General features: G+C 41.1%; 6 protein-coding genes across 6 annotated transcripts in view; 2 read left to right on the forward strand and 4 right to left on the reverse strand.

The window, feature by feature from the left end:
- Positions 1 to 814: 814 nt before the first annotated feature.
- hic2 (hypermethylated in cancer 2) lies at positions 815 to 9,293 on the reverse strand. The gene is made up of 2 exons (XM_079581389.1): positions 9,131 to 9,293; positions 815 to 3,382 (listed from the first exon to the last, which is right to left on the reverse strand). Exon 2 carries the CDS (start codon positions 3,336 to 3,338, stop codon positions 1,590 to 1,592), a length of 1,749 nt encoding a protein of 582 aa, XP_079437515.1. The 5' UTR covers positions 3,339 to 3,382; positions 9,131 to 9,293; the 3' UTR covers positions 815 to 1,589.
- ykt6 (YKT6 v-SNARE homolog) overlaps positions 7,814 to 24,915 on the reverse strand; it is a 77,441-nt gene continuing 60,339 nt past the window's right edge. The window contains exon 9 of the transcript XR_013794248.1: positions 7,814 to 7,824. The gene's annotated coding sequence lies outside the window, so the exon portion shown is untranslated. The remainder of the gene's footprint in view (positions 7,825 to 24,915) is intronic.
- LOC306975328 (uncharacterized protein) lies at positions 9,892 to 11,813 on the reverse strand (the record flags this gene model as incomplete). Its single annotated transcript, XM_079572848.1, has 2 exons — positions 9,892 to 10,024; positions 10,951 to 11,813. The coding sequence occupies 2 exons, from the start codon at positions 11,811 to 11,813 to the stop codon at positions 9,892 to 9,894; spliced, it is 996 nt and encodes a 331-aa protein (XP_079428974.1).
- On the reverse strand, positions 19,177 to 20,037 carry LOC306975424 (uncharacterized protein; the record flags this gene model as incomplete). The annotated part of the gene is made up of 1 exon (XM_079572957.1): positions 19,177 to 20,037. One exon carries the CDS (start codon positions 20,035 to 20,037, stop codon positions 19,177 to 19,179), a length of 861 nt encoding a protein of 286 aa, XP_079429083.1.
- Positions 21,422 to 22,399, forward strand: LOC306975515 (uncharacterized protein; the record flags this gene model as incomplete). The annotated part of the gene is made up of 2 exons (XM_079573078.1): positions 21,422 to 22,281; positions 22,357 to 22,399. 2 exons carry the CDS (start codon positions 21,422 to 21,424, stop codon positions 22,397 to 22,399), a joined length of 903 nt encoding a protein of 300 aa, XP_079429204.1.
- LOC306975600 (uncharacterized protein) lies at positions 23,312 to 24,190 on the forward strand (the record flags this gene model as incomplete). Its single annotated transcript, XM_079573195.1, has 1 exon — positions 23,312 to 24,190. One exon carries the CDS (start codon positions 23,312 to 23,314, stop codon positions 24,188 to 24,190), a length of 879 nt encoding a protein of 292 aa, XP_079429321.1.

Below are 24,915 nucleotides of genomic sequence, written 5' to 3' on the forward strand. Positions count from 1 at the left end.
CCTATCTTTTTTCTTTTTGGTCTGAACAGAACACATACAATTTCATTAGGTCCTGTCATTTAAGTCAGGGAATATAAAGTGATAAGGACTCTAGATATAAATCAAAACAGGTTTGAAACTTTACAATCTTTTAGTAAAGTTTACATTATACCAGCCCACCAATCAGCACAAGCTTTACTTCCTCAGTCATTGGCTAGCAAGTTTTTCTCTGTTTTTTAGAATATAATAATTTATACAACAAAATTCAAAGGTACAATAATTTAGTATGCTATATATTTTAAGTATATTGTAAAAAAAGAAAAAAAAAACTTTGGTAATGAGCTCCTAGCAATGTGTGTTAGTTAGCTTTGTTCTCTTCAACATTCAAAAATATCTTTGGAACACTATACATCTAAACTAACAGGCTCCAGAAGCTACAGTACGCTGAAGAGACTCCATTCTAACAAATATAAACGGCTTAAAATAAGATTTTAGTTAAAGATATCATGAGCATTAAAAACCTGTGTTGAGAGATGGGCAGGTTAAAGCATTAGGTGAGAAGTTACCATATTCTACATACTTTTTTACAATAATTACATAGAAACTTTGAACTAAACAACATAGTCTGTAAGAGTATTAGAGGTAGCAAAGTAAAAAGCCCATACAAATAGACTTTTTTTCTGAGGGGTGGAAAGCTATACAGTCAAGAATAAAGTAAAATTAAAAATGTACCAACTGAACAGAGTTCAGACTAACACACCCTCCTCTGACCAATTCAATAAGCTTAACACCCAACCCACCCGGCTCAAGCCCCCCCCCCCCCCCCCCCCCCCCCTCTACAAGAAAAATTCAAAGACTTTCCAGTTTAAACATTCACTGAAACATTACAAGTTCTTTAAAACGAGTACCGCTAACCAGGACTCACTCCTGGGTGCACAAGCAGGCAAAAAATAATGACCATCTTCCATTGATAGCTGTGCAGATGTACGTCATATCATCTGGAAACCTTTCTGGGTTATCTTTTAAAGCAAGGAGGTGGTCCCAAACCCAGTAACCCATCACCATCATAAAATATATGTATAAAGCTGTCAGGCTAAAAACAAAGTTTGATAAATTATTGCCAGTATAGTTTGCAAAGGTTTTTTGGTCAAAGTAGCACTGTAATACAGGTGTAACTTGTAAATTACCATGAAGAAAAATTGAAAGTGTTAGAATGGTACAAGACAGGTAGGCTGAGGGGTTCTTGATATTATATCAGCAGCACCCACATTCACATTAAATGAAGTTGCAGAGTAGCAGTGGCGCTGGCCATTGCTACACAACTTTGAAGAGAGACAACAGAAAAGATAATCTCTCTCTTAAACTCCTGAGAGGTGAGCAGACATCACTCAGTTTAAATGATGACAAACCCTTGCATTACAAGGATCTCACATCCACAAGAGCCAATCAGCTGTTGCTAAAAGAAGCTTCATAGTTCACGTAACCAAGGTGTTGTAAACGGGACAGGACAGGTACAATGCTGTGTCCATGTGCGTTTCTTTGCTTTTTGAGATGATAAAAGGTAGACAAGTCTTTATTATTTTCCCAGAGTTCTTTGGCTTGATGTGTTTCTAAGACGGTGAGGTGTGCATTCTCAGGTGACTGATGAGGTTGCGCTGTTGGGTGAACTTCCCCCCACATAGTTGGCATTCATAGGGCTTCTCCCCAGAGTGGACACGCATGTGCTCTGTCAGACGGTACTGGCGCGTGAAGCGCATGCCACACTCCTCACATGCAAACGGCTTGAGGCCAAGGTGGCTGCGCATGTGGCGTGTCATGGTGCCCCGCTGGGTGAACATTTTGCCACAGATGTTGCATGGAAAAGGCCTGGTCAGCCAGTGGCTTTTTTCATGTTGCCTTAATGTTGCTGGGTCTTTGTAGCTCTTACTGCAGACTGTGCACTTGAATGGACGTGTCTCTGAGCCTAAACTGGAGGGCCCTACTGTGGCAGAGAGATCTTCGGCTTCTTCCTCATCTTCCTCTTTCACCAATGTCCCCCCCTCCTCTTTGATGTAGAGCTCATCCTCAGTGTGCGTCTCCACATGAGCATTCAGCTGCTCAGAACTGGGAAAGCCTTTACCACATGGAATGCACACATAGAGGTTGTCACCCAGGGCCGGCTCAAAGCCTTCCTGGCGGTAAACATAGTTGGTGCTTCGCTGGCCCCCTGCTTTTCCTCGACCCCCTGCACTCTCGCCATCACTCTGAGCGCTGTCTTCACTGTGATCGTGACCATTCTCTCCTGCATCCTCTTCATCTTTACATGGATATGACTGCTCGGAGGTAAAGCTGCTAGCACTGCCTGCACCAACACCACTAGAGGAGCGGCTATCTTTGGGGCCAACTATGACCCCATTTACAAGGGGCCTGTCATGATCTTCAGACTTCAATCCTGATGCCTCTCTCCGGGGCCATTCATTTTTTCTAGAGCCCTGTCTGGATTTCTTTTGAGGAGGCGGTCCATCGGGCTGTAATGGACCATCCTCATAGGCTTTAGAGGAGACTTCTGTCGGGTCTGAGCAGTTGTCCACTCCTGGGAGTGTGGTTGAGGAGTCGTCCAGTGAGGCACTGTTGGTTGTGGATACTGAGGCAGATTGAGGGGATTCCTGGGAGTTGCTGTGAGGGCTGAGGGCATCAGTGGCAGTTCCTGCAGAGGGAGGGCTCTTTTTGGAAAGATCCAACCCAAGATCTGGTTCTCCAGCACTCCCACCACTGCTAAGGTTTCCATTACTACTGCCATTCCCTCTGTGTTTCCCAGAGCTGCAGACAAACATTTCATCATCTGAAAGCTTGTCCCGAAGGCCTTCATCGGGCTGTGGCTGGTCAGTGTCGGAGGAGGTGGGGGGATAGTGGTTACTGGGCCCTGTGGGGGTGGAGGAGGAAAGGTGCTGGTTGTTGAGGCGTTGGCGGCTCAGAGGGCCTGGAGTGGAGGGTTTACCTGGCAGGGGCTTCCCACCACTACGTTTCAGTCTCTTCCTGCACAGCGCAGCAAGGTCATGGAGCTGGAGGTAGCTAGCTGCTGTTAAGAGGGCACTGAAGTTTTGCTCATTGCTCTGGTCTGAAGAGGACAGAAGTTTCCCGGTGTAGATAAAGTCCAGCACTTGTCTGAACACAGACGGGTTAACCATTTCTGTGTCCAGGTTAATGAGGTTATCATGAAGAACCAACGACTTAAAGTATATGCTGCTTGCGGCCAATATGTTCTTGTGGGCACGGAAAAGTGCGTTTTCCACCACAATAATGACATCACACAAGAATCCCTTGGCTCTCTGCTGGTTGAGTTGCAGCAACAGTTGTTTGGCATGATTTGGCAGTTCCATCTCCACTTTCCTTCACTGGCTTCCGTCGTGTGCACCACCTGAAGCTGAAAGAAAAAAAACAAAAACATTGAGTTCACTTGATGTGGAATTCAGGACAAAACTAAAATATTTACAGATATACCATGATAAGTGATTTAATGGTTGTATTGGAATATGAATGTGTGTAATGGTCATTTTCCCAATGTGACGTTACTGTCACTGGCCCTTTCTGTGTGGAGTTTACCACTACCACTACAAACATGTACAATGAGAGTGTGTTTGAGAGTGCAACTGATGGAAATTAAATTAACCAATGGCTACAGTCCGGTGTGGCATGCACAAGTCCCATGTGTGTTCACTAAAATGCACTGTCCCGACCAAATAAACAAATAAACAAACAAACTATTTGTATAAATTATACATTTCCTTGTATATTTCCTAATAAATTATGAGATTTACTAATAATATGATGTAATAAGTTGTTACAAAATGTATAGTTAATGCAACTCTTTAGTTCTATTATAAACAGTACAACAGCACATTTTAAAAACATATAATTTGCAATTTGATGTTTGCTGAAGCGAAGCAAATCGTTGTGAATGTTGATGCTAAGAGCCTCTACATCTGGCCTGGGCCAACAATGGCAAACTTACAGAAGTATTTAAGCATTATCCCTGAAATAAATAAACTTTCAATACAGCCCATCTGCTTGACACAGATCAGGTTTGGTCTATAAAAACACTGCCAGTGTTTCAGCACAGAAGCTACAGGGCAGAGATGAAAAGAGTAAAGTGACTACTCTTTCAAGGTGCCTCTTTCAGCTTCTTTCTCTAGATGGAGTAACTAGAGTTTTGGTGAGATGCCCTCTTTGGAAAGTGCTCGCTCAATTCTTCATTAGGTCATGGTAATGTCACCCCTGCTCTATTGTCTTGGGGCGGAGGGCAGTGGCACAGTAGGGCTGGGGGGGGGGGGGGGATTAGGTGATACTTGAGCAGGTAAAACTACACTGCAACTAGGGCAAGAGAGTGGGGGAGAGGGTGTGGCACAGATAAACACAGCAGCACCTGATCCTCCAGAGAAAGATCCTCATTTACAGAAATGGACCAAAAGAACTGCATGCTCTGTTGGGGTCCTAAAACTTCACCTACATTAGCGTTTCCTAATCACACTTGACTCACACATTTTTAAAAACAATAGAATGCAATGCAAACCACATAGCAGAAGCTTTGTTTGTTTATACCAATTTATAAAGAAAATTGACATATACAAACTAACAACAGTGCAGTGGTTTGCCTCAAACTATACAGTAAACAATCATGGAACCGAAAACCAAATACAATTTAAAACATTGCATCCACAGTACATCAGGTTGTATTGGAGAATGTATTTCTAAAAGAGTCAGGCTGATATAATCAGCTGGAGCAGTCATTACTCTCTGCTCAGGCCTGAGCTTGTCTCCTGTGCTTTGACACTTCTTCTGACCATCCTACCATCCCCCCTCCATTCCTCTCAGCCTCACCAGGTTTTTGGGCATGCACACACATCCCACAAACAATTCACAGGCTCAGATATAAACATAATAAGATATGCTGGAATACATTACCCAGTCATGAACTCGATTAGACTGAGCCATGCAGGGTGCAAACTACCTAAAATCAGTAATGGAGAAACAAGACTAGGAGCTCTAGTGCGATGCCAACCAGGAAGCCATATATCAGTCAAGTCCCTCTCTTAACATACACACACCTCTGCAGGCTTTATGGTGGGATTCAAGAGGCTTTTCCAGCAGACCAACATAAAAGGGGGCTGGGCGCACTCTAAAGGAGCTAGCTCGACCTCCCCCCAACCCTTCCTCTTCTCATCCCTCCTCCCCCCATCACCCACTGCTACCCTCTCCCTCTGGCCCCTCTGGTGCTGTGCTGTGCCGGCTGGATTCCAGGGAGCTGCTAATGGATTACGGCTGATCTATATGCAGCTAGGGTGGGACACATGTAGGCCCAATGGTGCTGCCCAGGAAAACAGTCTTACGACCAAAGACGAGCAGATAGGGCGACACCCTCTGCTTTTTTTCACCATTTACAAAAGGTGTACGAAAAATATGTGTATATTTTTTCTGTTGTCCATTCATTTCAACCTTTTGTTTGACCTAAAGAATTATACAACAATTGCAGCATAGTTAAGAAGGTTATTCAAAATAGAGTTTAACCCCAAGAAACAAAACATTCTCTGGCCAAATTTGGCCAAGGCTCTGGCCTGCTTCAATGATGTTCCTCTTCAAGCAGACACAGGATCAGCTTACCTAGCCTGTGGCGCTGGCTAGTATCTCTGTGGCTTAAAGATACAGTAGGCTCAAATAAGGAAGCTACACATACTAGCATAATAGTACACCATTTCTCTGGGCCATGTCAAAAGAACGTTGTAAAACATTTCCCTTGAAAGCACTGTCAAACTGAAGCATTATGCCTCACATCGGATTAACCATTAACTATACATAACCTGGCCATTTTTTTCAATAACAAACCACTGCCTTATTAATGGGATATTATTTACTTAAATGTGTAATTACAACTGAACAATAACATATTTTTTTAAACACTCTCAAAATCTAAAATAAAGTTTTCTAAATAATTGAAGATCAGTAGATGAAGTATTAACCACTGATAAATGAACAAAACTCTTTAATAATGAAATGAATAGCAATGTAGGGTAAATTCAACTGGTCACGTGCAAGTAATAGATCCTCTTTAAAGCAGACTTGCATTTAGCCTCATATTTCTAAAGAGTTTTAGACATTCTACTGTTCATACAGTGAAGGTGAGTAACAGAGGGCTATGGCACTAATCCCTGTGCAGAGAGCTAGAAGCCAGAGGAGAGGCCAGAGGTGTGCCAAAGTCCTGTGGTGCAACAACAAAACCTACCCTACCCTGTGAAAGGTCATAGGCTAACAACCAATAGAAAACCTACTGAGGAGGGATTTCTCTAAACTATATAAGTTAGTGCTTTACCAGAAGTTATTTTTTACAAGGACCTCTTTACAGTATGGCATGTAAAGATATGGATGCACAAACATAAGCTCTGCAGCTTTTACATGTGCCTATATTGTCCCGTAGTGGGAGTAGGGAAGAGATGTGGCATAGTACAGATACCAATTAAACACAATAATAATTTAATAATAACCTAATTATTTTATTAGTTTGTTGAGTGAACAGGTGCATGGCCCATTGTTGTCTGAGGTTAAAGAAGAAATTACAGAATTCCTGCCACAGTCTGGAGTGAACACATCCAATTAAGGGTTGGAACATTCAGCCATGTTGCAGACAAACAAGACCTGCCAAGGGAGCAGTGAAATGAAAAGAAACCCATGCATTACCACACAGGAGGGGGCCGGTGGTTGCCGTGTACCCCAGATGTGCTGCAGGAGAAGAAAAAGACAGCCCTCATTCAGCACTGTCAGCTTATGAATACACAGTTGCATTACAAGAACTACTAGAATGGAGTAAACTTTGATAGAAATTATTCTGAACAAATTCCTCAGCCTGGAAAACCTTCAGGCATGGCTTCAATTGTGTGATTTGAATGGTTTCAATGAATCAAGTAAACCAGTACCTCCCCAACATAAAACACACACTTTTCACTATAATACACTACACTACACTATACTATACTATACTACTCACTATATAACATTTTTGTTACATTATTTCTTTCAGAGGTTTTACAAAATAGGACAACGTATGGGAGAATGACCACCATTTCCATTAGAAGTAAACTAATCAACCTCTGGCTTTGCAAGAGCCTTTTGATTAGGCTGATAAGTGACCTCTGTCTTGAGAGAAAGAGCAGTTGATGAGATAAAGCAGCACACCCACATGACCTGGGTGCCTAATGCTTTGGCTACAAGGACAGAGGGCATGTTGGGTAAGGAAGGACACTGTATGTATGGTCCAAGGTTTTACACAGCTGCCAACCCCCCCCTCCTCCTAAACGCTGCATAACCTTCTGGCTATCAGCACTACATTCCAAAGACCGTTTCTTCTTCAAGAACAACAACCCTACCCTGAGGTGCTTTTGCCAGTGAAGTAACCAAACTAGCTTCAAGTAGCACTAGCGAGCAGCCCAATAAACAGATCCATACAGCCACAACAGCCCAGCAATCTTTAAGTACTTGTCCAACATGTCAGCAGAACATATAGCTTAAGTAGTCTTCTTAGAGGCTGCTCTAAGCTACAACGTACACAACATAATGGGAGTATGAATTATGCGTGTGTGTGTGTGTGTGTGTGTGTGTGTGTGTGTAGAATTGGGGAGGGGGTATAGAAAGAGGAAGGGACAGCCTACATGAAGCAACACCAGCCAACTGATCATGAGGATCATGAGGCACACACACAAAGGCCTCAAATTAGCCTTGAGGCCCGCTTTGTAGTCGCCAGCAATCAATGAGAAGTCGCACTGATCAGTTGACTTTACTTGTTAATTATGAAGACAGAAGTGATCAACTCTCTACCATCTTCTTTCCCAACGTACTTGCTTACACACACACACACGTCTACGTTGATATTGTGCATTGATAGTATTCTACATGAATTGAAATAGGCATTATTGGATTTGCTCTTGATAAGTTATAGTCTAAATGCTGTGTACATTATAACTATAAACAGCTACCAGAGCTCCTTTGGTGGTACTGAGGTACAACTCACAACAACTGACTGAAATACCAGTATCGTAATATAGGACTTCATTGGCCTCACAATGGAGAACTCTTGATGATAAAAACTGGTCCACAGTGTGTCCCAAACCCAATTAACGTCAAACAAATCCATGACAACCCTTTCTTTAATGAATTGATAACCAAAAATGTAGAAATTGCTTTGAATCAGTCCTCTCTCCCTTGTTTCCATTATGATGAATGATAGTTATAAAGGGCTAATTGCAGAGGAGAAGAGCTGGGCGGCATCAATACCTGAGCTACATTGTTAAAAACCGCTGAGCTTGAGCGTTGGTTATACTGGGCTTTAATTTATTGAGATAACATCCTGATAGTTTATATGAAGCTAGAGGATTGGCTTACCGCTGATCTCAAAGTTGATCCACCCGTTTGGTAGCCTACTTTTATAGGCTATATAAGAGTGAAATATGACCATTATCTGCCCTTAGTTTATGCATGTGTTAGTTAACAGTCCACGCAGATCAGTAAACAAACAGTAACGCCACAACAGCCGTGGAGCTTTAATGGCTGCAGTCTCTATTTACAATAATCTAATGTAGGCTTTTGTTTTGAAAGGAAATGGTGCTTAATGGTTGAATAAATGCCAAGTCCGTCCTGTCTTACAGGCGTTTAATTTACACTTATCGTAACAAGAAGCAATGTAAATAAAACGCGCATAGCTCAATATTAGCCAGTGAGGCTATCCAAGAGTGGTAGGTAGCCTTGCGCATCTTCAACAGCAGCGACCGTACTCGAGCTGCTGCATAATGGCTTTGCCAATCTGGAAAGGCTCCCCTTGCAGGGCATCTTTGCTTGGACCTAACTCGTACCAACAGCAAACTGCAAATCGTGAATTCAATGAAGGACTTCATATAAAGTCAAATCTATTTATCAATCCACTGAGTGACAGAGAAATTGCTAAAGCCACGAGAGGTAGTAGTGGCAGACCCCTTTTTGTTGGTTGGCACGCCGTGAAAAAAACACCAGCGTACGCCGAAAATCCACGATCGATGCGCCAACGCAAGAGGACGCACATATGAGCGAACGCTATAAAACAGTACCATCGTACATTATCTGTCTACAATTTGTGGAAAATCTGATTTCTTACCTTGTTACATCGGTATCGTTCTCAAGCGTTCGCTACCATCCTCCTGCTCTTCTCACAGCCTTCGGGACGCCATGTTGCAAGCTTATGACGTTAGGCTTCCTCACCCCTGACCCACATTTGAATAGAAACCAGCCCCGAGCGCGACGCACAAAACATCACACTGTGGGAGGGTCTTTTTCGGTACAGGACCTCCTGGCAACTTTACCTGCCTGATGCCACACGTACTGATAATAGGGTACAGATAGGTGGGGCGATCACGGAGACCCTCAGAACAAGCGCTGCTTGATGCGCTATTTAAGCATTGGCCACGTATTCGTCCAATATCAATTTAGCAAATGCTTAGGCCTGTAGACTTAACGTGCAACTGGACAGAATTGACACATTTGGCGCAGTCACAGCTTTTATATGGCTAAGAATTCACAATGATTTAGTAGAGGCTATATTTTCGGCCTACATTAAACAGGACATTTCTCCTAAATTAATTAGCCTATTATACATTAGCCCATATCAATTCATTCTAATGGTGACAACTAAACCGCATCTTGAATGACAATATAGGTCTTGGTCTATAAGATACACAGTTTCGCCCCTTTGCTGTGTTGATCTAATGTGTTGATGGTCTTCTTTAGATCATTTGAAACATGTCTGCATCTATTAACCTTTGGAGAGAACTCCAAATAGTTCACATTTCTGCATGTGCCTGGTCTACTATACTACTCCTATTCTGTGACTGATGTTTGTTTCTGTGAGATCGGCTTTCTTCACAGTGAGTTGCGCTCATGGTTTTGTGGCACAGTGCCAAAGCTGAGTCTCTCCTGACACTTTGTGGTTTCCCCCGAAACTACATCCTGTCTCAGCAGACAGATCTTCGATCGAATTATTTTGGTGCAAAAGCTGTAGCATAAGCAATAGCATAGATGTATATTAAACAATTTATTTCACAGTCCTAATATATAATAAGCTCAATATTGAGACCTGGCCTATTGGCTGACATTCATTAGCAGCACTTTATGATCTGCTCAATTAGGGGAAACATGCAATTTCAAGATCTGGTAGATCTGCCTATTAATGAAATGTTGCCAATCTGTATCAAACACATATCTCAGCTGTATAACTCACACAAATAATGAATACAGTACACGAGTACATATTTTCATGTTTATTATGCCATCAGCAATTCATTTATCACACATAGTTTCAAATGATCTCTCCCCAAAGCACAAGAAATTAAATTCTATGATCTCAGTCTGCGTGACCTAATCAACGATGAGGGCGGATTAAGCCGTCCTTGGCTGAAAGAAACAAAACACAGAAAAGCTTTCAATGAGTTAGCAACACAAGGCATTGACAGCTGAAACATTATACATTTTAAATCTTTAAGTCAAAAATCTTTGAATTAGTGTTCCACTGACTCGTCCTACAGCTCTGAGGCATTATTTAGGAGCTTTTTCAAAAACAGGAATGGTGTACGGTTTTGTATTGGGCTGGTGGTCACGTTTTGTAAGCTACATAAAAGGTGGAATAAAGAGTTATCCATGCAGTTATTCCAAATGATTGCTTTGTGTGATAGTCAGAGGCAGAGGCAGATCCAACAAGTAATGACTTGTAAGGAGAAAATGTTTTGCCACCTTTCTGCAAACATAGTCTGCTTTTTGATCAAATTTTAGATTTAGATTTTGTTATCCATAGTCCTAAATGGAGATCCTCTTTAACAAATTCAACTGGACCACCAATTAATTTGATACTGTTCAGGTATTGTATTCTGGGAAAATCTATATCTTCCAAACTGCATCAAAGTTTATCTAAATCAATTTTCTTACCTTTTTCTGTAGCAATGCCTCCAGACTTTAGATACCACGGTGGTCCTGATGGCAGCGCAGCCTCGTATGTACAACAAAGGAGTAAGAGCTGAGTTGATTCTAGGCAGAACTCGTAGGGGGTCTGTGCCTTCATTCTTGAACATGTAACATGTAAAACCTATGAAATAACAGGCAATGATATGTGTGAAGATGGGGACCCATGTGATTAAGAAAAATACCACAACCACTAATATGAGATAGACCGATGAGCGCTTATTATCCCTCTCCTCAGAGGGTGGCTCCCGGTCCAGCTGGAATCTTGCTATGATATACAGTCGAATGTTTAACCCTATCATAATAATTACTGTAAGCACATTTGCCACAAGAGAGCCAAAGCTAGTGAAACGCTGGCCAATCCCCAATGTGACCAGGTTATGCACACCAACAATGAAGAATGCATACACCCAGTAGGCAACTATGATGAGCACTGTCCTGTTACAGGTCATACGCTGGTAATATTTAAAAGGAGACACAACAGCATGGTACCTGTCAGCCTGTGCTGCCAAAATTGCCATATAAGACAGGCCTAAAAAAGTAGGCACAATATACATGGTGCCATTTGTTGAGGGAAGGTTATCTCTAACATCAAACACACCAACATAATAGTAAGACACCCCTGTGCAAAAATCACTCAAGCAAGTGCTCAGCATGTACAAAAAGCGGTTTTCATTGCGCAAAGCTTTGTTCAGCAGGATAGCAAGGCCCACAGAAAAGTTGAAGAAAATGATGACTGCAGGCAGTGTGATGCTAAAGAGAATCATTAAGACATTGACAAAACTAGTGGGAGGTAACACGAGAGACAATCCCAGGCTTCTGTTAGTCATTGGAGACAGAGGCCACTTAGTGTTGACATAATGTGCACATCAGCAGAACAACAGCTTCAAGGTGGTGCAGAGGCAAGACTACACCTCTGCTTGTGTGTGACCTGCCCTCATTTATAGGTTGTACACGAATGAGAAAAGAAATTCCCAAGATAGGCATATCTGTGACAAACATCATCTGAAGGAAAAAAAAGGAGATAGGAGAAAATTGTACAAGGTACTATCAGCTGAATCCCAGGTAGGGTAATGTCAGGGACCTTCCTAGTACCAGAGGATGTGGCTGTGAAAGATATGTTAGAAAGCAGTTTCTGAGTGATGCAGATTAATTCCCATTGAACTGATGATATTTTCTCCAACCTAAATGTATCCTATGTCCTGAGTGTCAAGATAAAGCATACAAACTACAGATGTTAGTCTATAAATTGAAATGTTTTACAGATTTGATAGATTGCGTATCATTTAATGCCTGGGCCTGAAATTTGAGGTAACGTAAGTTACATTAAATAATTGTATTTTTCAAAGTCCCTCCTTTGCTGATCTCAGAGATGAATCAGAATCCCCGGTGCCATAAATTTGACCAATGAAATGAGCTTTCCTGTGAAACAGCCTGTCAGGTGCAATCAGGAGGGGGGAACTTGACTCTTTACTTTTGAAATTTGTCTCCCTCTCTCCTCATTTTGCAAAGTTATAGACTAAAAGCTCCTAACCATGCGTGCACTCTGACAATGTACGCTAGCTGTCTGAAAGGTGGCCAAGGGCTAGTGAGCGTGGAAGCTGCTACCCAGGATGAAATATCTGAGATCTGTGAGTAGGGAAAGGGGAAAGGCCCCAACAAAGGACAAGCTAGTCTCAGTATAATATAATATAAGAACAACTGCTGGAGGTTTCATCATGGGAAGACAAGACCTACATGGGGGCTTGTATAGTTACAATAGTAGCTTGCATCACCGAGTATGGTGTGAACAAACAATGTATAACATTTTATATGTATAAAATACCAGTGCACAGTATGGGTTGGAAACCTCAAGGTCAAAGTGGGAATCATCTCCAAAAGTGGAGAAGATCCACTGAAACTTCCAGATGCAAACTGACAAAATGTTCCTTAATGAAAAACTGTTTTACACTGGAATATTTCACAGAATGGATAGAATAATCCAGTGAATCTTCATTACAGTTTTTTCAGAGTTGCTTTTGGCACATTTCTCCAATCAGAACTGACATTTTAAATCAACCTGCCAATGGTTTGGTTTGCTTTTGCAAATCACAAATTATTTTGTTCTTGTTTGAACAATAATAATCAGGGCTGGGTGACCAGCCACCGAATGATTTCACTGGACAAAACGCAAAATGTGTTTTTTAAAGTGAAATTGCTGAAATCCCGGCAGTGACTGACCTGATTGACAAGTGCTGCATCATGACGACCGCTAAGAAAAGGAAGGTGATCTTCACTACCGCGTATTCCAGGAAAAATGGACAAATAGTTTCTTCTTTGTTAAAGTGAAAGGCAAGCCAGTGTGCCTAGTATGTGGCGAGGGGCTGGCAGTGCCCACAAAAACAGCTTTTACAAGACTGACCCAAACTTGGAAAACCAGCTTCGAGTAGCATCATCATCACTGCCAGCTGACATCAGACGCCTCAACAAAGATAAACAATTACAGCCATCGCATTAGGTGAATCTGACATGCATAGATGTCGATGATGATCCTCCATAGCTAAATTATAAGGCCCCTGGAGTACTTTATAAAAATGTATTTGGCTCTTGATGTGAAAACGGTTCCCCACCCCTGGATGGAGGAGGCTGTTTCAGAGAAAAAACTGATTAAAGGAGAAAGGAAACTTACGTTTTATGACAGAGCAAAGCGTTGCCATGCAGTGAGAAATAGCCTTTTTCCCTAAAGCAAAGCTCACTCAAACAAACCTGAGAGTTAGCACTCACATCATGAAGGCTTGTCATCATTCAGTGTAATGGCAGTATACACCACGCATACAGACACTGTGGCTGCTAAAATGAAAGGTTCCCAGACACATGTTCCACTTCTATAAACGTATTTATTCGGCTCAAAAACCCAATATCCACATCCATATGTGACACGTTTAAGAAGAATTGTCCCCAATTAACAGCACCTGTTTACATAAGACCACGCCTTATATAGGCCCAGGAAGGAAAAAGAGACACAGTGCCCTATAGAGGCAGGGGGTAAAATAACAGTGACAAATCATAAATGGCTCCTACATTCAGTGTTCATTTTTCTATCCGTCATCTCCGAAAAAAAAGTCAGTAAAAAAGGTTAATTACTGACATTGCTCATCCTGTGCGAATGCCCATAAAAACGACATCCTGAGGTTATTTCAGTTTTACCGACGTCCCCAGGTAATTCCTGTGCAAATAGGGCTTTAAAAAGGTTTTTCTGGTTAAAGGGGGGAGGAATTTGATTGTTTACTTTCAAATTTCACTCTATCTCTCCTCACTTTGCAAACTTACAGACTAGCACTCTATAATGACTATGACAGGTTTTAATGTTGTTGTTTTTTCTTGATTATTATTATTATGGTCAGTATTAATTAGTTTCATACCATAAAGTGACAATTTATGAATAAAGTTGATTTTATTTATGTTTCATTGGTCACAATTGAAGAGGGAGAATTTCATCCAACTATAAGCAAAAACAATCAGCTACTGTCATAAATTCTATTTTAAGGACAATTAATGCAATCTAGTAAGCAATAAGTTGTTATAATAAATATTGTCCTTACTTGTACTATTATTTATCTAAAATGCACTGGATTACAGGAAATAACATATGTTTGGTTAAAAAAATTCCTGGGGGAACCTCCAAGCCTCCCAGTGTTCCCCATCTTCTATTTATTTCTTCTAACCTCTAGGGCACATGTGTCAAACACAAGGCCCGCGGGCCAGATGCGGCCCACGAGATGATTCAATCCGGCCATGTAGATGCTATGCTGCTTTCGAAATCAGGATTGCAAATGCTTTTGATGCAGTCAGGAACTCTTTTAGTTGGGTACTTCTACAACTTTGGCCAGGAGAGATAACTTTGAGATCGGTCAATAGTTATTTTATTTAGAGGGATCACCTCCTTTAACAACGGTACAACGTAAGCCGATTTTCAACATTTGCAGAATATTTTTCGTGCACAAAGACAAATTAAACAGATTAGTTAGTGGCTGAGCAATAATTGCTACAAAAAGTAAGGTTGAAGATAAGATAAGATATGTCTTTATTGACTTCATAATGGAGAAATTCACTTTACCTTCAGCTCAGATATCAGCTGATATCTGCTACCTATAGTGCATGGTCCGAAGCATGCATTTCGGAGCATGCTTTGGCCCTTCTTGCACAGGGTGTTGTTGGTGTTGTGGGACCAGTCCAGTTTATTGTTGGGGTGAACACCCAGGTACTCGAAGCTGTCCACCTCCTCAATGTCCTCACCCTGAATGTTCAGTGGTGTTTGCAGTAGTGTCTTCCTGCTGAAGTTGTAAGTCCTTCGTCTTACCGATGTTCAAGCACAGGTGGTTGCGCTCACACCTGTCCACAAAGTCCATGATAACTGACCGGTACTCCAGGTCGTTCCCCTCAGACACACAGCCCACAATAGTGGAGTCATCAGAGAACTTCTGCAGATGACAGCTGTCTGTGTTGCATGTAAAGTCCGACGTGTAGATGGTGAAGAGAAACTGGTGTACTGGCCTGTCTCCTGGTATCTCCTCCATGCTCTGGACACTGCGCTGGGAGACACAGCAAACCTTCTTGCCACAGCACGAATGGACCTGCCATTTTGGATGAGCATCACTCCCTGAGCAACTTCTGTGGGTTGTAGATGCCTCCTCATGATACCTCTAGTGGTGAGAACACTGGACAAATGCAAAAGTGTTCCAAAAATACGGTACAAAGGATGAAGACAGGGAAATGGTCTGTGGTCACCACCTGCAAAACCATTCCTTTTTTGGAGTGATCTTGCTAATTGCCTCTCATTTCCACCTGTTGTCTGTTTAATTTCCACAACACCAAGTGAAATTGATTCACAATAAGCGTGTCTTCCTAACTGGACAGTCTGATATCCCAGAAATTTGACTGACTTGGAGTTACATTGTGTTTTTTGAGTGTGCCCTAAGTTTCTGTGAGCAGTGTATATAAATATATATGTATATACTGTATATACGACAACCCTGATGCCTGATGTCTCCGTGAGAGCAAGGCGCCTGAGCTTTTCACCGCCTCGCTCGGCCGCCTGAACTACAAAGGCCAAAGGGATGATGGGAAAATGTTCAAAAACCTTAAAATAAGCATAAATGTATAATTCTAAGCCTAAACTGTAAACTATAGGCTACTATTCTCTGGTGGTGAGGTCTGTCTGGAAGAAGCAGAAATGCGTTCACAAACTTTTAAAATAGTTTTATTCACAAACTCTTTTTTAACAAACGCGAGAATTTGCGTGATCTGAGGCTCCTCTCTGGTCTCGGGACCGTGATGGGCCCATGATGGGCCTTTCCGAAACCGCTCCCTCCTCCCTCACCCTACCCCCTAACACTCAGTTTGCGCGTACCCGCGGAGTGAAGTTCTGTCCGAAATGGACCCCTCAGTGATGGGGAATGGGAGAAAAGTTCCTTCTTAGCGAGTCTGCATCGACACCACACTAAACAGGTGTGTGTTACACCGGAGAGCAGTCCCACGAGCAACACACCAAACAACTTCAGTTCCGCGTTTATTTAGGAGAATAAGTGTTAATTTGAACAACTTTATCGTCATATAGACATTTATTAATGAAAAAGAAAACGACAGTGAGACTTAATATGATTTTTTGGGAGACGAAAAGTTCTCACTTGTGAGTTTGAAGAAGCTAAATTATATAATGTAAATACGACATATTTGAATCTGAATTACTTTGTAAACTCATAAGAGAACCTTTTATTAATTAAAAGTATGACCAGTCAAATTTGTTATTTTTGCCACATTATGGGCTGTGCAGTTCGTGGGGGAGAGGGAAAGTGCGTCTGAAAGTCACAGCTCGAATTTCTCTGTTGAGTGAACCTCTGGAGGTGCCCTGAGTGGAAGGGAGGAGGGAATGGTTTCGGAAAGGCCCGATGTGTCTGCCTTGATTCTAGGCACCTTTCTCCGCCCTGGCCACCACCGCATGGTCTGGCCTGGAATCCCGGCGAGGCGCGCTTCATCTCAAACACACCTAACATGTAAACACTACAGGAGAGTTAGAGCAGTCGAAGAAAGTGAGGTTCAAGCAGCGTCTTAGAGTGGACTCTGTAATGAACATATTATCCTGATAAAAACCCACCTTCTTTCTGCGCGAAAGAAGGTGGATCTGGCATCTGGCACACAAGGTAAACAAGTTGCTGATTGGCGGCTAAGGCCTAGCCGAACCAATCACGACCGTCACAGAGAAATGACAAGGTTACGTCACCCGCTGCACCACTAATTAGCCACATCCAAACCCATATTCAAAGTAGGCCTACTCCTGATCGAGATTAAAAATCACATGGACGTTACCAAAAGTATAACAAACAAAACATCAATAAACCTAATCAACATATATGAAGATTTGATAAATTAATTAACGCTGACATTTTCATTTCTGTTCAATTGGTGTTCCTTTGTTTCTTTTTGTTTTGCTTTGTATTATTATTTTAGTGTTGTTTTTGTTCTCATGTCTCTGTCATAGAGTCACAGTATGGCTTGCAAAAATGGAATCAGTAAAATTCTACCTATATAAGTAAAGTAAGAAAAAACGAATCGAACATGAATGTTTAAGAATACACATCGTAAATAATGTATTGCTGGGTTGCAGGTTCTAGAATATGATGATGTCACCGGACCCAGCGGGGGGCAAGGGCCAGTTTTTCCTATTAACAGCATTACACTTTCACAAGTCGTAGCTATAAAGAAAATGTATGAATTAGAAAAATGATCATTAATATCAGTCACTGGGTCCATAATCTCTCTGTACAAGACCAAACATTTCCTCAAAAACAAAATAATTTTTCCTCCATATAACAGTATAGGCCTTTGGAATGCTGTGATGTCACCTGCAACCCAGCAATAGGCCTATATATGTATATATGATTTAATGTAAAAAAAAAATAATAATAAAAAAGTTCAAATTAGCCAAAACTAATCATGGATGAAGTAGTCGAGGATTTTGCCTCGCGTTCTCCGCGTAAGTTTATATTCACTTCATATTATTTTAATTGGACGACAGCTGTCGTCACGTCCGCTAATCGCTAATTGGTTTATTTCACTGACAATCTGAGCGCGTTAGTCCCGCCCGTTCAAACCGCTCCAATTGTCCCGTGACCAGACTCATTCCCTGCGTGGACTGGACATGGAAGAGCCAGGCAACATGAATAGGACCAGTCTGACCCCCAAAACCTCTCTCATGCACAATCTCCTGTTCTAGTTCCATTTGTGGCTGTCTACTGACACTCCATGGTCATTACTGGAACTACACCCACGTTGTACCGCACATGAACTGTTAACTTACGACTGTATGACAAGATGCAATCCAAATGGAACTAGCTATTAATTTCCATTTACCATTACTAACATAGGCTGCACATGTTTCACTGGGCTCTGCTGATTAAACATTTGACTGATATTCAAAGCTAACAAAGCAATTCTTTAAATTATGGGTCCCGACCCTTCAGTTAAAAGTCACTGATTCAACAATAACAAAATGTTTTAACCTGACGGCAGAGTAAACTTAGGAGGAGAGAGTGGAGTAAGTCGATAGATAATCCTAAGTAAATAAATAAAACATTTAGATTTTTACGTAGGAGTTTATAGAATTGGAAAAAAAAGGGGGGAAATGACCGTACAATGATCCCACTTTGAATGAAAAAAGGCGTTTTTCATGTCTCAAAGTGAAATTTTGGCCTGACCACAAAAACGATCGTTAGCCTATACAATAATAAATACGTGTAGGTCTTTAAGAACTGGTCCATGAGAAGCGATGAATAACAAACTACAGAAAATAATTAAATTTACTATTCTGTAGCCTAGTTTTTGTGTTGGTAAAGAGACAAGTAATTGAAATTAAATTTAGACGTGTTGTTTTGGAAATAAAATCTGCAGATGGTGCTTATAAAAAATAAAGGCTATAGGCTATTATGAAATTATAAAAAATAATAAAAAATATTATTTTTTAGTGATAATTTCACCTTTAATTCACCTTTAAATCTGATGGTTCAACTCCCCCCAAGAACTTGCTCAACTGCTCTGGGGTAAGTAAAACACAACATCTTTAAAACAATCCCAAAATATATGTAAACTTTTGTATTCATCTCTTCTCTTACCCCACTGTCCCTATGGGGATGCAGATGTATAAACAGAGCAGATATTTTATTTATTTTTGCAAAGCCTCCAGACTTTGGAGAGCACAGTGGTCCTGATGGTAGTACAGCCTCGCATGTACAGCATAGGGGTGAGAGCTGAGTTGAGTCTGGGAAGAATGCGCAGGGGGTCAGTGCCCTCATTCTTAAACATATAACATCGGAAACCTGAAAAGTTACAGAAAATCACATGAATGAACATTGGTGTCCATGTCGCTAGGAAGAATGCAACAACAACCAAGATGAGGTTAACAGATGCGCGCTTATTATCACGGTCCTCTGAGGGCGGCTCTCTGTCTAGCTGAAACCTTGCTATACAAAAAAGACGAATGTTCAGACCGATCATGATGATCACCATAAGTATATTTGCAACAAAAGTGCCAATGGCAGTGAGATTCCTGATTGCGCCCTGAGTCACCAAGTTGTGCACAGCAACAATAAAGAAAGGATAAACCCAATAGGCTACAATGATAATCACTGTCCTTGTACGCGTCATGCGTTGGAAGTATTTTAAAGGAGATATGACTGCATGGAATCTGTCCGCCTGCGCTGCCATTATGGCCATAAATGACAGACCTAAAAACGTAGGCGCGATGTAATAGGTCGCAGGGGTTTTGCTGCTGTCTCTAACATCAAACACACCGACATAATAGTAAGACACCCCTGTGCAAATGTCACTAAAACATGTACTCAGCATGTACAAAAAGCGGTTTTCATTGCGCAAAGCTTTGTTCAACAGGATAGCAAGGCCCACGGACGCATTGAAAAAAACGATGACTGTAGCCAGTGTGAGGCTGAAGAGAAGCATCAACACGTTGCCGAAATTCGTTGGAGGCAACAGAAGAGACAATGCCTGGCTCCTGTTACTCATTGGAGCAGATAAGAGGGTTACATTACGCATCCATATTGTGAGGTGCGCAGCATATAGCCTATTCCAGGGCACACGGAGGTTCAGCGCTCATTTTATAGGCTGTACTTAGCTGATAAAGGAGGGGCAAGAAGAGCAATGTGACATGCAATAAACATCATGTTCTTGATGGTTAGGTGCTGCATGAAATTATATAAGTAAAGATTAAAATCACAGGCCTGAAGTGAAAAGGACTCAGGACAGATATCTCACAAATACGGCATTCTCCATCTAAACTGTTTTCATGTTTACGTTTTTCTAAATTGCGCATACATTATAATTTTGCTATTGACATGAATCCTGGTGAGTCAATAGAATTTGGTTTAGGGCCCTGATCAAATAGTGATCTTGTAATAAGTGAAATTGTCTTGAACTAAGTAAATTTGACAAATTTCAGGAAATCTGTCCATGAGGCAAGTTTTTTATTTTATTTTAATTTTTTAATAGATATTTTTTTAATCTAATTTTGGGTGTGATTAGATTATTTTTTCTCTTAATTTAAGTGTCAAAAATGTTTGCCTCATGGTCAAATTGCTTGAAATAGTTTCTCAAATCAAGGACAAATTTACTTATTTCAAGACAATTTAACTTGTCTGGCTGACGTTTTGCTGTTGTTTAGTTTCTTAAGCCCCCATTTGTCTTTGACCCGTGTCTATGATGGCCTTTAGGCTATCTGAAAATAGGCCTATGTGGTGAACTAGGAAAACGAGGATATCGTTCAAAAGTTCATATATTTCTGTAATTACTAAAAACTAATATATGATATAGACTCATTACATGCAACGTGACATATGTCAAGCCTTTATTTGTTTCGATGATTATGGCTTACATCCATTTTCAAAATATTCTAATTTTATGAGATCAATTTCAATTTTTTTTATGACAAGCTGAGCCATATTAATCAAAAATTATATCAAATAAAGGATATACATATTTCACTTTGCATAGCGAGTTTATCATATATTAGTTTCACAGTTTAAGTTGAATAACAGAAATGAATGCACTTTTCAACGATATTGTAATTTTCGAGTTTCACCTGCATAAGATACTATTCCAGAGTCTATAATGTGATAATGTCATAATCACAGATGGGGGCGCGAGACAGCCTTCTTGTACTGCGTTTTCACAAGCAGTATAACCTAAATCGACACATTTCGATTAAACAATTTGGTGTGATTGTGTGTAAACAATTCTGTCATCTCCCCCTCATTATTAAATAGGCCTCACTCTATAGGCCTTCAGAGTGTTGCAATAGAACTTTTAAACAGCACGTGATTCTCTAGAGAGGTTGTAGCCGCAATAAATAGGCCATACTATTGTGGGTGGACCGCCTTGGTGGAGCACCAGGATGCTCCCCAACTCCACAGTCCCTTTGTCGGTTGACTTCGACACACCCGGGGACTTTTTCATTTTTATATTTCACATTGTGTTTGCCACAAGTGCTGTGCTTGTGGCTGGCTCGGTGGTGATTGGAATTTCGTGCACTCGATCTCTGCGGGTCCAGAACCGCTTCGTGTTCATGCTGAACACGAGCATCAGCGACACTCTGACGGGTTTCTCAGTGTACTATCTAGGTCTGTTCGATGTGAAGGAAGGCTACCCGTCCAGAAATGGCACCTATTACATCTTGCCCTCGTTTTTAGGCGTTAATGTCCTCACTTTTCTTTTTGCTCAGTTTGATCGGTATTTCGCTGTGTGCCACCCCTTTTTCTACAACCGCTTTATCACCAGGTCTGTGGTTATAGGCATCTGCATTTTCTGTTGGGTTTACACTTACTCTATTCTGACCGTGCAAAACATGGTGCCAATTTCTAAGGCTGCACAGATTAACGCCTTCGGGGTCATGACCTTGCAGATCATAGTGCTCGTGAAAGTCCTTATGACCGTAAAGTTGTACATCATAGCAAGAAGTCATCTGGTAAGAGAAATTCCCAGCGTGGAGCGAGACAAGAGAGAGTCTTTGCGCATTATAGTATTTGTAGTAATTTGCTTCCTGTTATTGTGGTGCCCCTCTTTTGTTAACATTATTGTGAGACAATTGACGCGTCAGGGACTACGCTTCGAAAATGAGGCGACCAACGCGTTTGCCATAATGGCCCGGCTTAATGCGCTCGTCACACCGACACTGTACATTTGGGGCAGCCCAGCGCTGCGTAACGCTGTCTGGCACATCGTTTGGCGCAAGGTCATCCCCTGTCGCAGCAAAAGGTACATTTTGATGTTTAAAATATATGTATATATATTTAACATCCCTCTCAGATCATTTTTTATTCGTGTTTTCAGAGTTGGCTTCAAGTTCGACGGACCACCTGAGCACACACAGTGACATTTTTATTACTTTGAAATGGCTCGGCCCCATGTTGGAAAAAACAATTATAACCCGGAAAAACAACTGCCCGTTCTACCTTCAGCTAATGTGCGAAACAAAATAAAAATAAAACGATTATAGGCCTCTGCCACAGTTTCCCAATAACATGAAATAACATGTAAACTTCTCTCCTTTTTCCCGTTTGTTTTGGAACTACATTTCCAGGCTAAAGACCAATGTCTGATTCAGTTTCATTTTTTAAAATGAAATGCAGGATTTGCGATAAATGTTTAATTTCAGAATATAATATTGATGGAAATTGCAAGCAATAAGGAATAAGAATGGCGTTACATTGTGCCTATCTAACATAGATCTTTTATAGGCGGATTTCAGGACCATGGTCAGCTCCGTATATTATGGTCTACTTCCCTATAGTATATGTATGTACGGCCTAAAACAGTCACTTCGCCACTAATCACCTAATGAGTGGTGAAACGATAGGTCTTTGCAATTTAACTGTATCCTATAGGCCGATGTCACTCTCGGATCAGCTTCGACCAAATATCATCCGACGCGTTGAATTCAATTCAGTTAAAGAGAACATGATAGTTTACGCTGTAGGTAATCAGAAGGCACATTAATCAAAAACAAGAATATTTTGGCCTTTTATTTGGAATGAAGAATAAGGTTTAGTAGGCAATAATATGCTACAGATTATTGTTCTATATACATACAACCTACGCGCATTTTACGCATAGAACGTGAATGTTCCATTATTAATTATGTAAGGCATTGTGTGATGCTATGCTATTGGGGCCATCGTTTGTAGTTACACAGTTTGTGCGCACCTCTGACTGAAAAAACCCCTAATGCCTCTGAGAATAAAGATTGTTTAAAGAAGGACTCGACTGAGGAGCACCTGCATTTGCAATGCAATACGCCAATGCCACAGTGCCTTTGACAGGGGTGCCTCTCTCTGTGAACTTTCTCCGTCCTGAACACTACTTAATATTCATTTTTCAGATCGTGCTCGCCACCACCACCGTTGTGGTCGCAGGGACTGTAGTCATTAGCATCCTGGCCACTAGAGCGTTGCTTATTCAGAACCGCTTTATCTTTATGCTCAACACTAGTTTGTGTGATACGCTCGTAGGTTTGTCCATCTTCTACCTGGGTCTGTTTGATGTCCACGAAGGATATCCGTCCAGAAATGGAACTCACAATTTTCTGCCATCACTTTTGGGGGTTAATATGTTGACCTTTATGTTTGCGCAGTTTGACAGGTATGTTGCTGTGTGCTATCCATTCATGTACACGCGCTTCATTACGCGCCGGGTGATTATATTTGTAAACATCTACTGCTGGATACATGTCTTCATGCAGACAACAGCTCAATTTTGCTTACCTTCAAAGGCACTGCAGCTGTATGTAGTCAGTATAATTTCGCTGCAGGTTATTATTTTCACCAAAGTGGCCATGACTATTAAACTTTATGTTGTGGCGAGGTTTCAGGTGGAAAGAGATCCTCCGGGGCCCGAGAGAGAAAGCAATAAGGAATCACTGAGAACTATTATCTTTGTTGTAATAAGTTTTTTAGTGCTTTGGTGTCCCTCGTTTGTAAACATCATCCTTAGATGGGTAGGTCGAGGCGTGAGTTTTGAGAACGAGGCCACAAATCCTTTTGCCATCATGGCCCGTTTCAGCGCTTTGTGCACTCCAGCAGTGTACATGTGGGGGAGCCCCGCTCTGAGGCAGGCTCTCGTGCGGACTGTGTGGGGCAGAGTGTGCCCGCGCTGCAGGCACAGGTAAAGCAACGCGTACATTATGTCGGCTCGGTTCATATGCAGAGATTGGTATACTTTTATACTGTACATTTATTCTTTTTTCTTCTTCTTTCATCCAGAGTGAGCCCTCGCAAGGCCCAACGAAAGCTCAAAGAAGGACACCAGATTTGGCCGTTGAAACATTTGAAGAGATCCAATTGAGGAAAGGAACAAAGTGTGATCAATGGACTAGAGGCTGTAAGATATTTAAGTTTGAACTTGTTCAGGAAAAAAACATTAGGGTATACATTTATTTATGATGATAATGATCATGATGATAATGATCATGATGATAATAATAATAATAATAATAATAATAATAATAATAATAATAATAATAATAATAATAATAATAATGATAATGATAATGATAATGATAGTAATGATAATTTTAATGATTAAACAATATTGAACAACAATATTGAAAACAACATATGAAGGACATTCTATGTATAAAAAAACAAACAATGCAATTTTGAATTAGACTAAATGAATAAATTAAACATGATTACATTTTATTAATTTCAGCCCAGTCAGCTGAAGTTTCGCCTTTATGAGACCAGAGAGTTGAAATGGGGAGAGTTAAACGGCGCCAATCCGTGAATCAGGGACAACTTAGGGACCAATTGATCATATCTGTGTTCATCTTTTTTCTCGCTGATCTCACTTACCGATTTTCAGGACTGGAATCAAGAGAATGCTATTTTTTCT

Source organism: Gobius niger (genome assembly GCF_951799975.1).
Source record: "Gobius niger genome assembly, chromosome: 1".
Taxonomy (NCBI): Eukaryota; Metazoa; Chordata; class Actinopteri; order Gobiiformes; family Gobiidae; genus Gobius; species Gobius niger.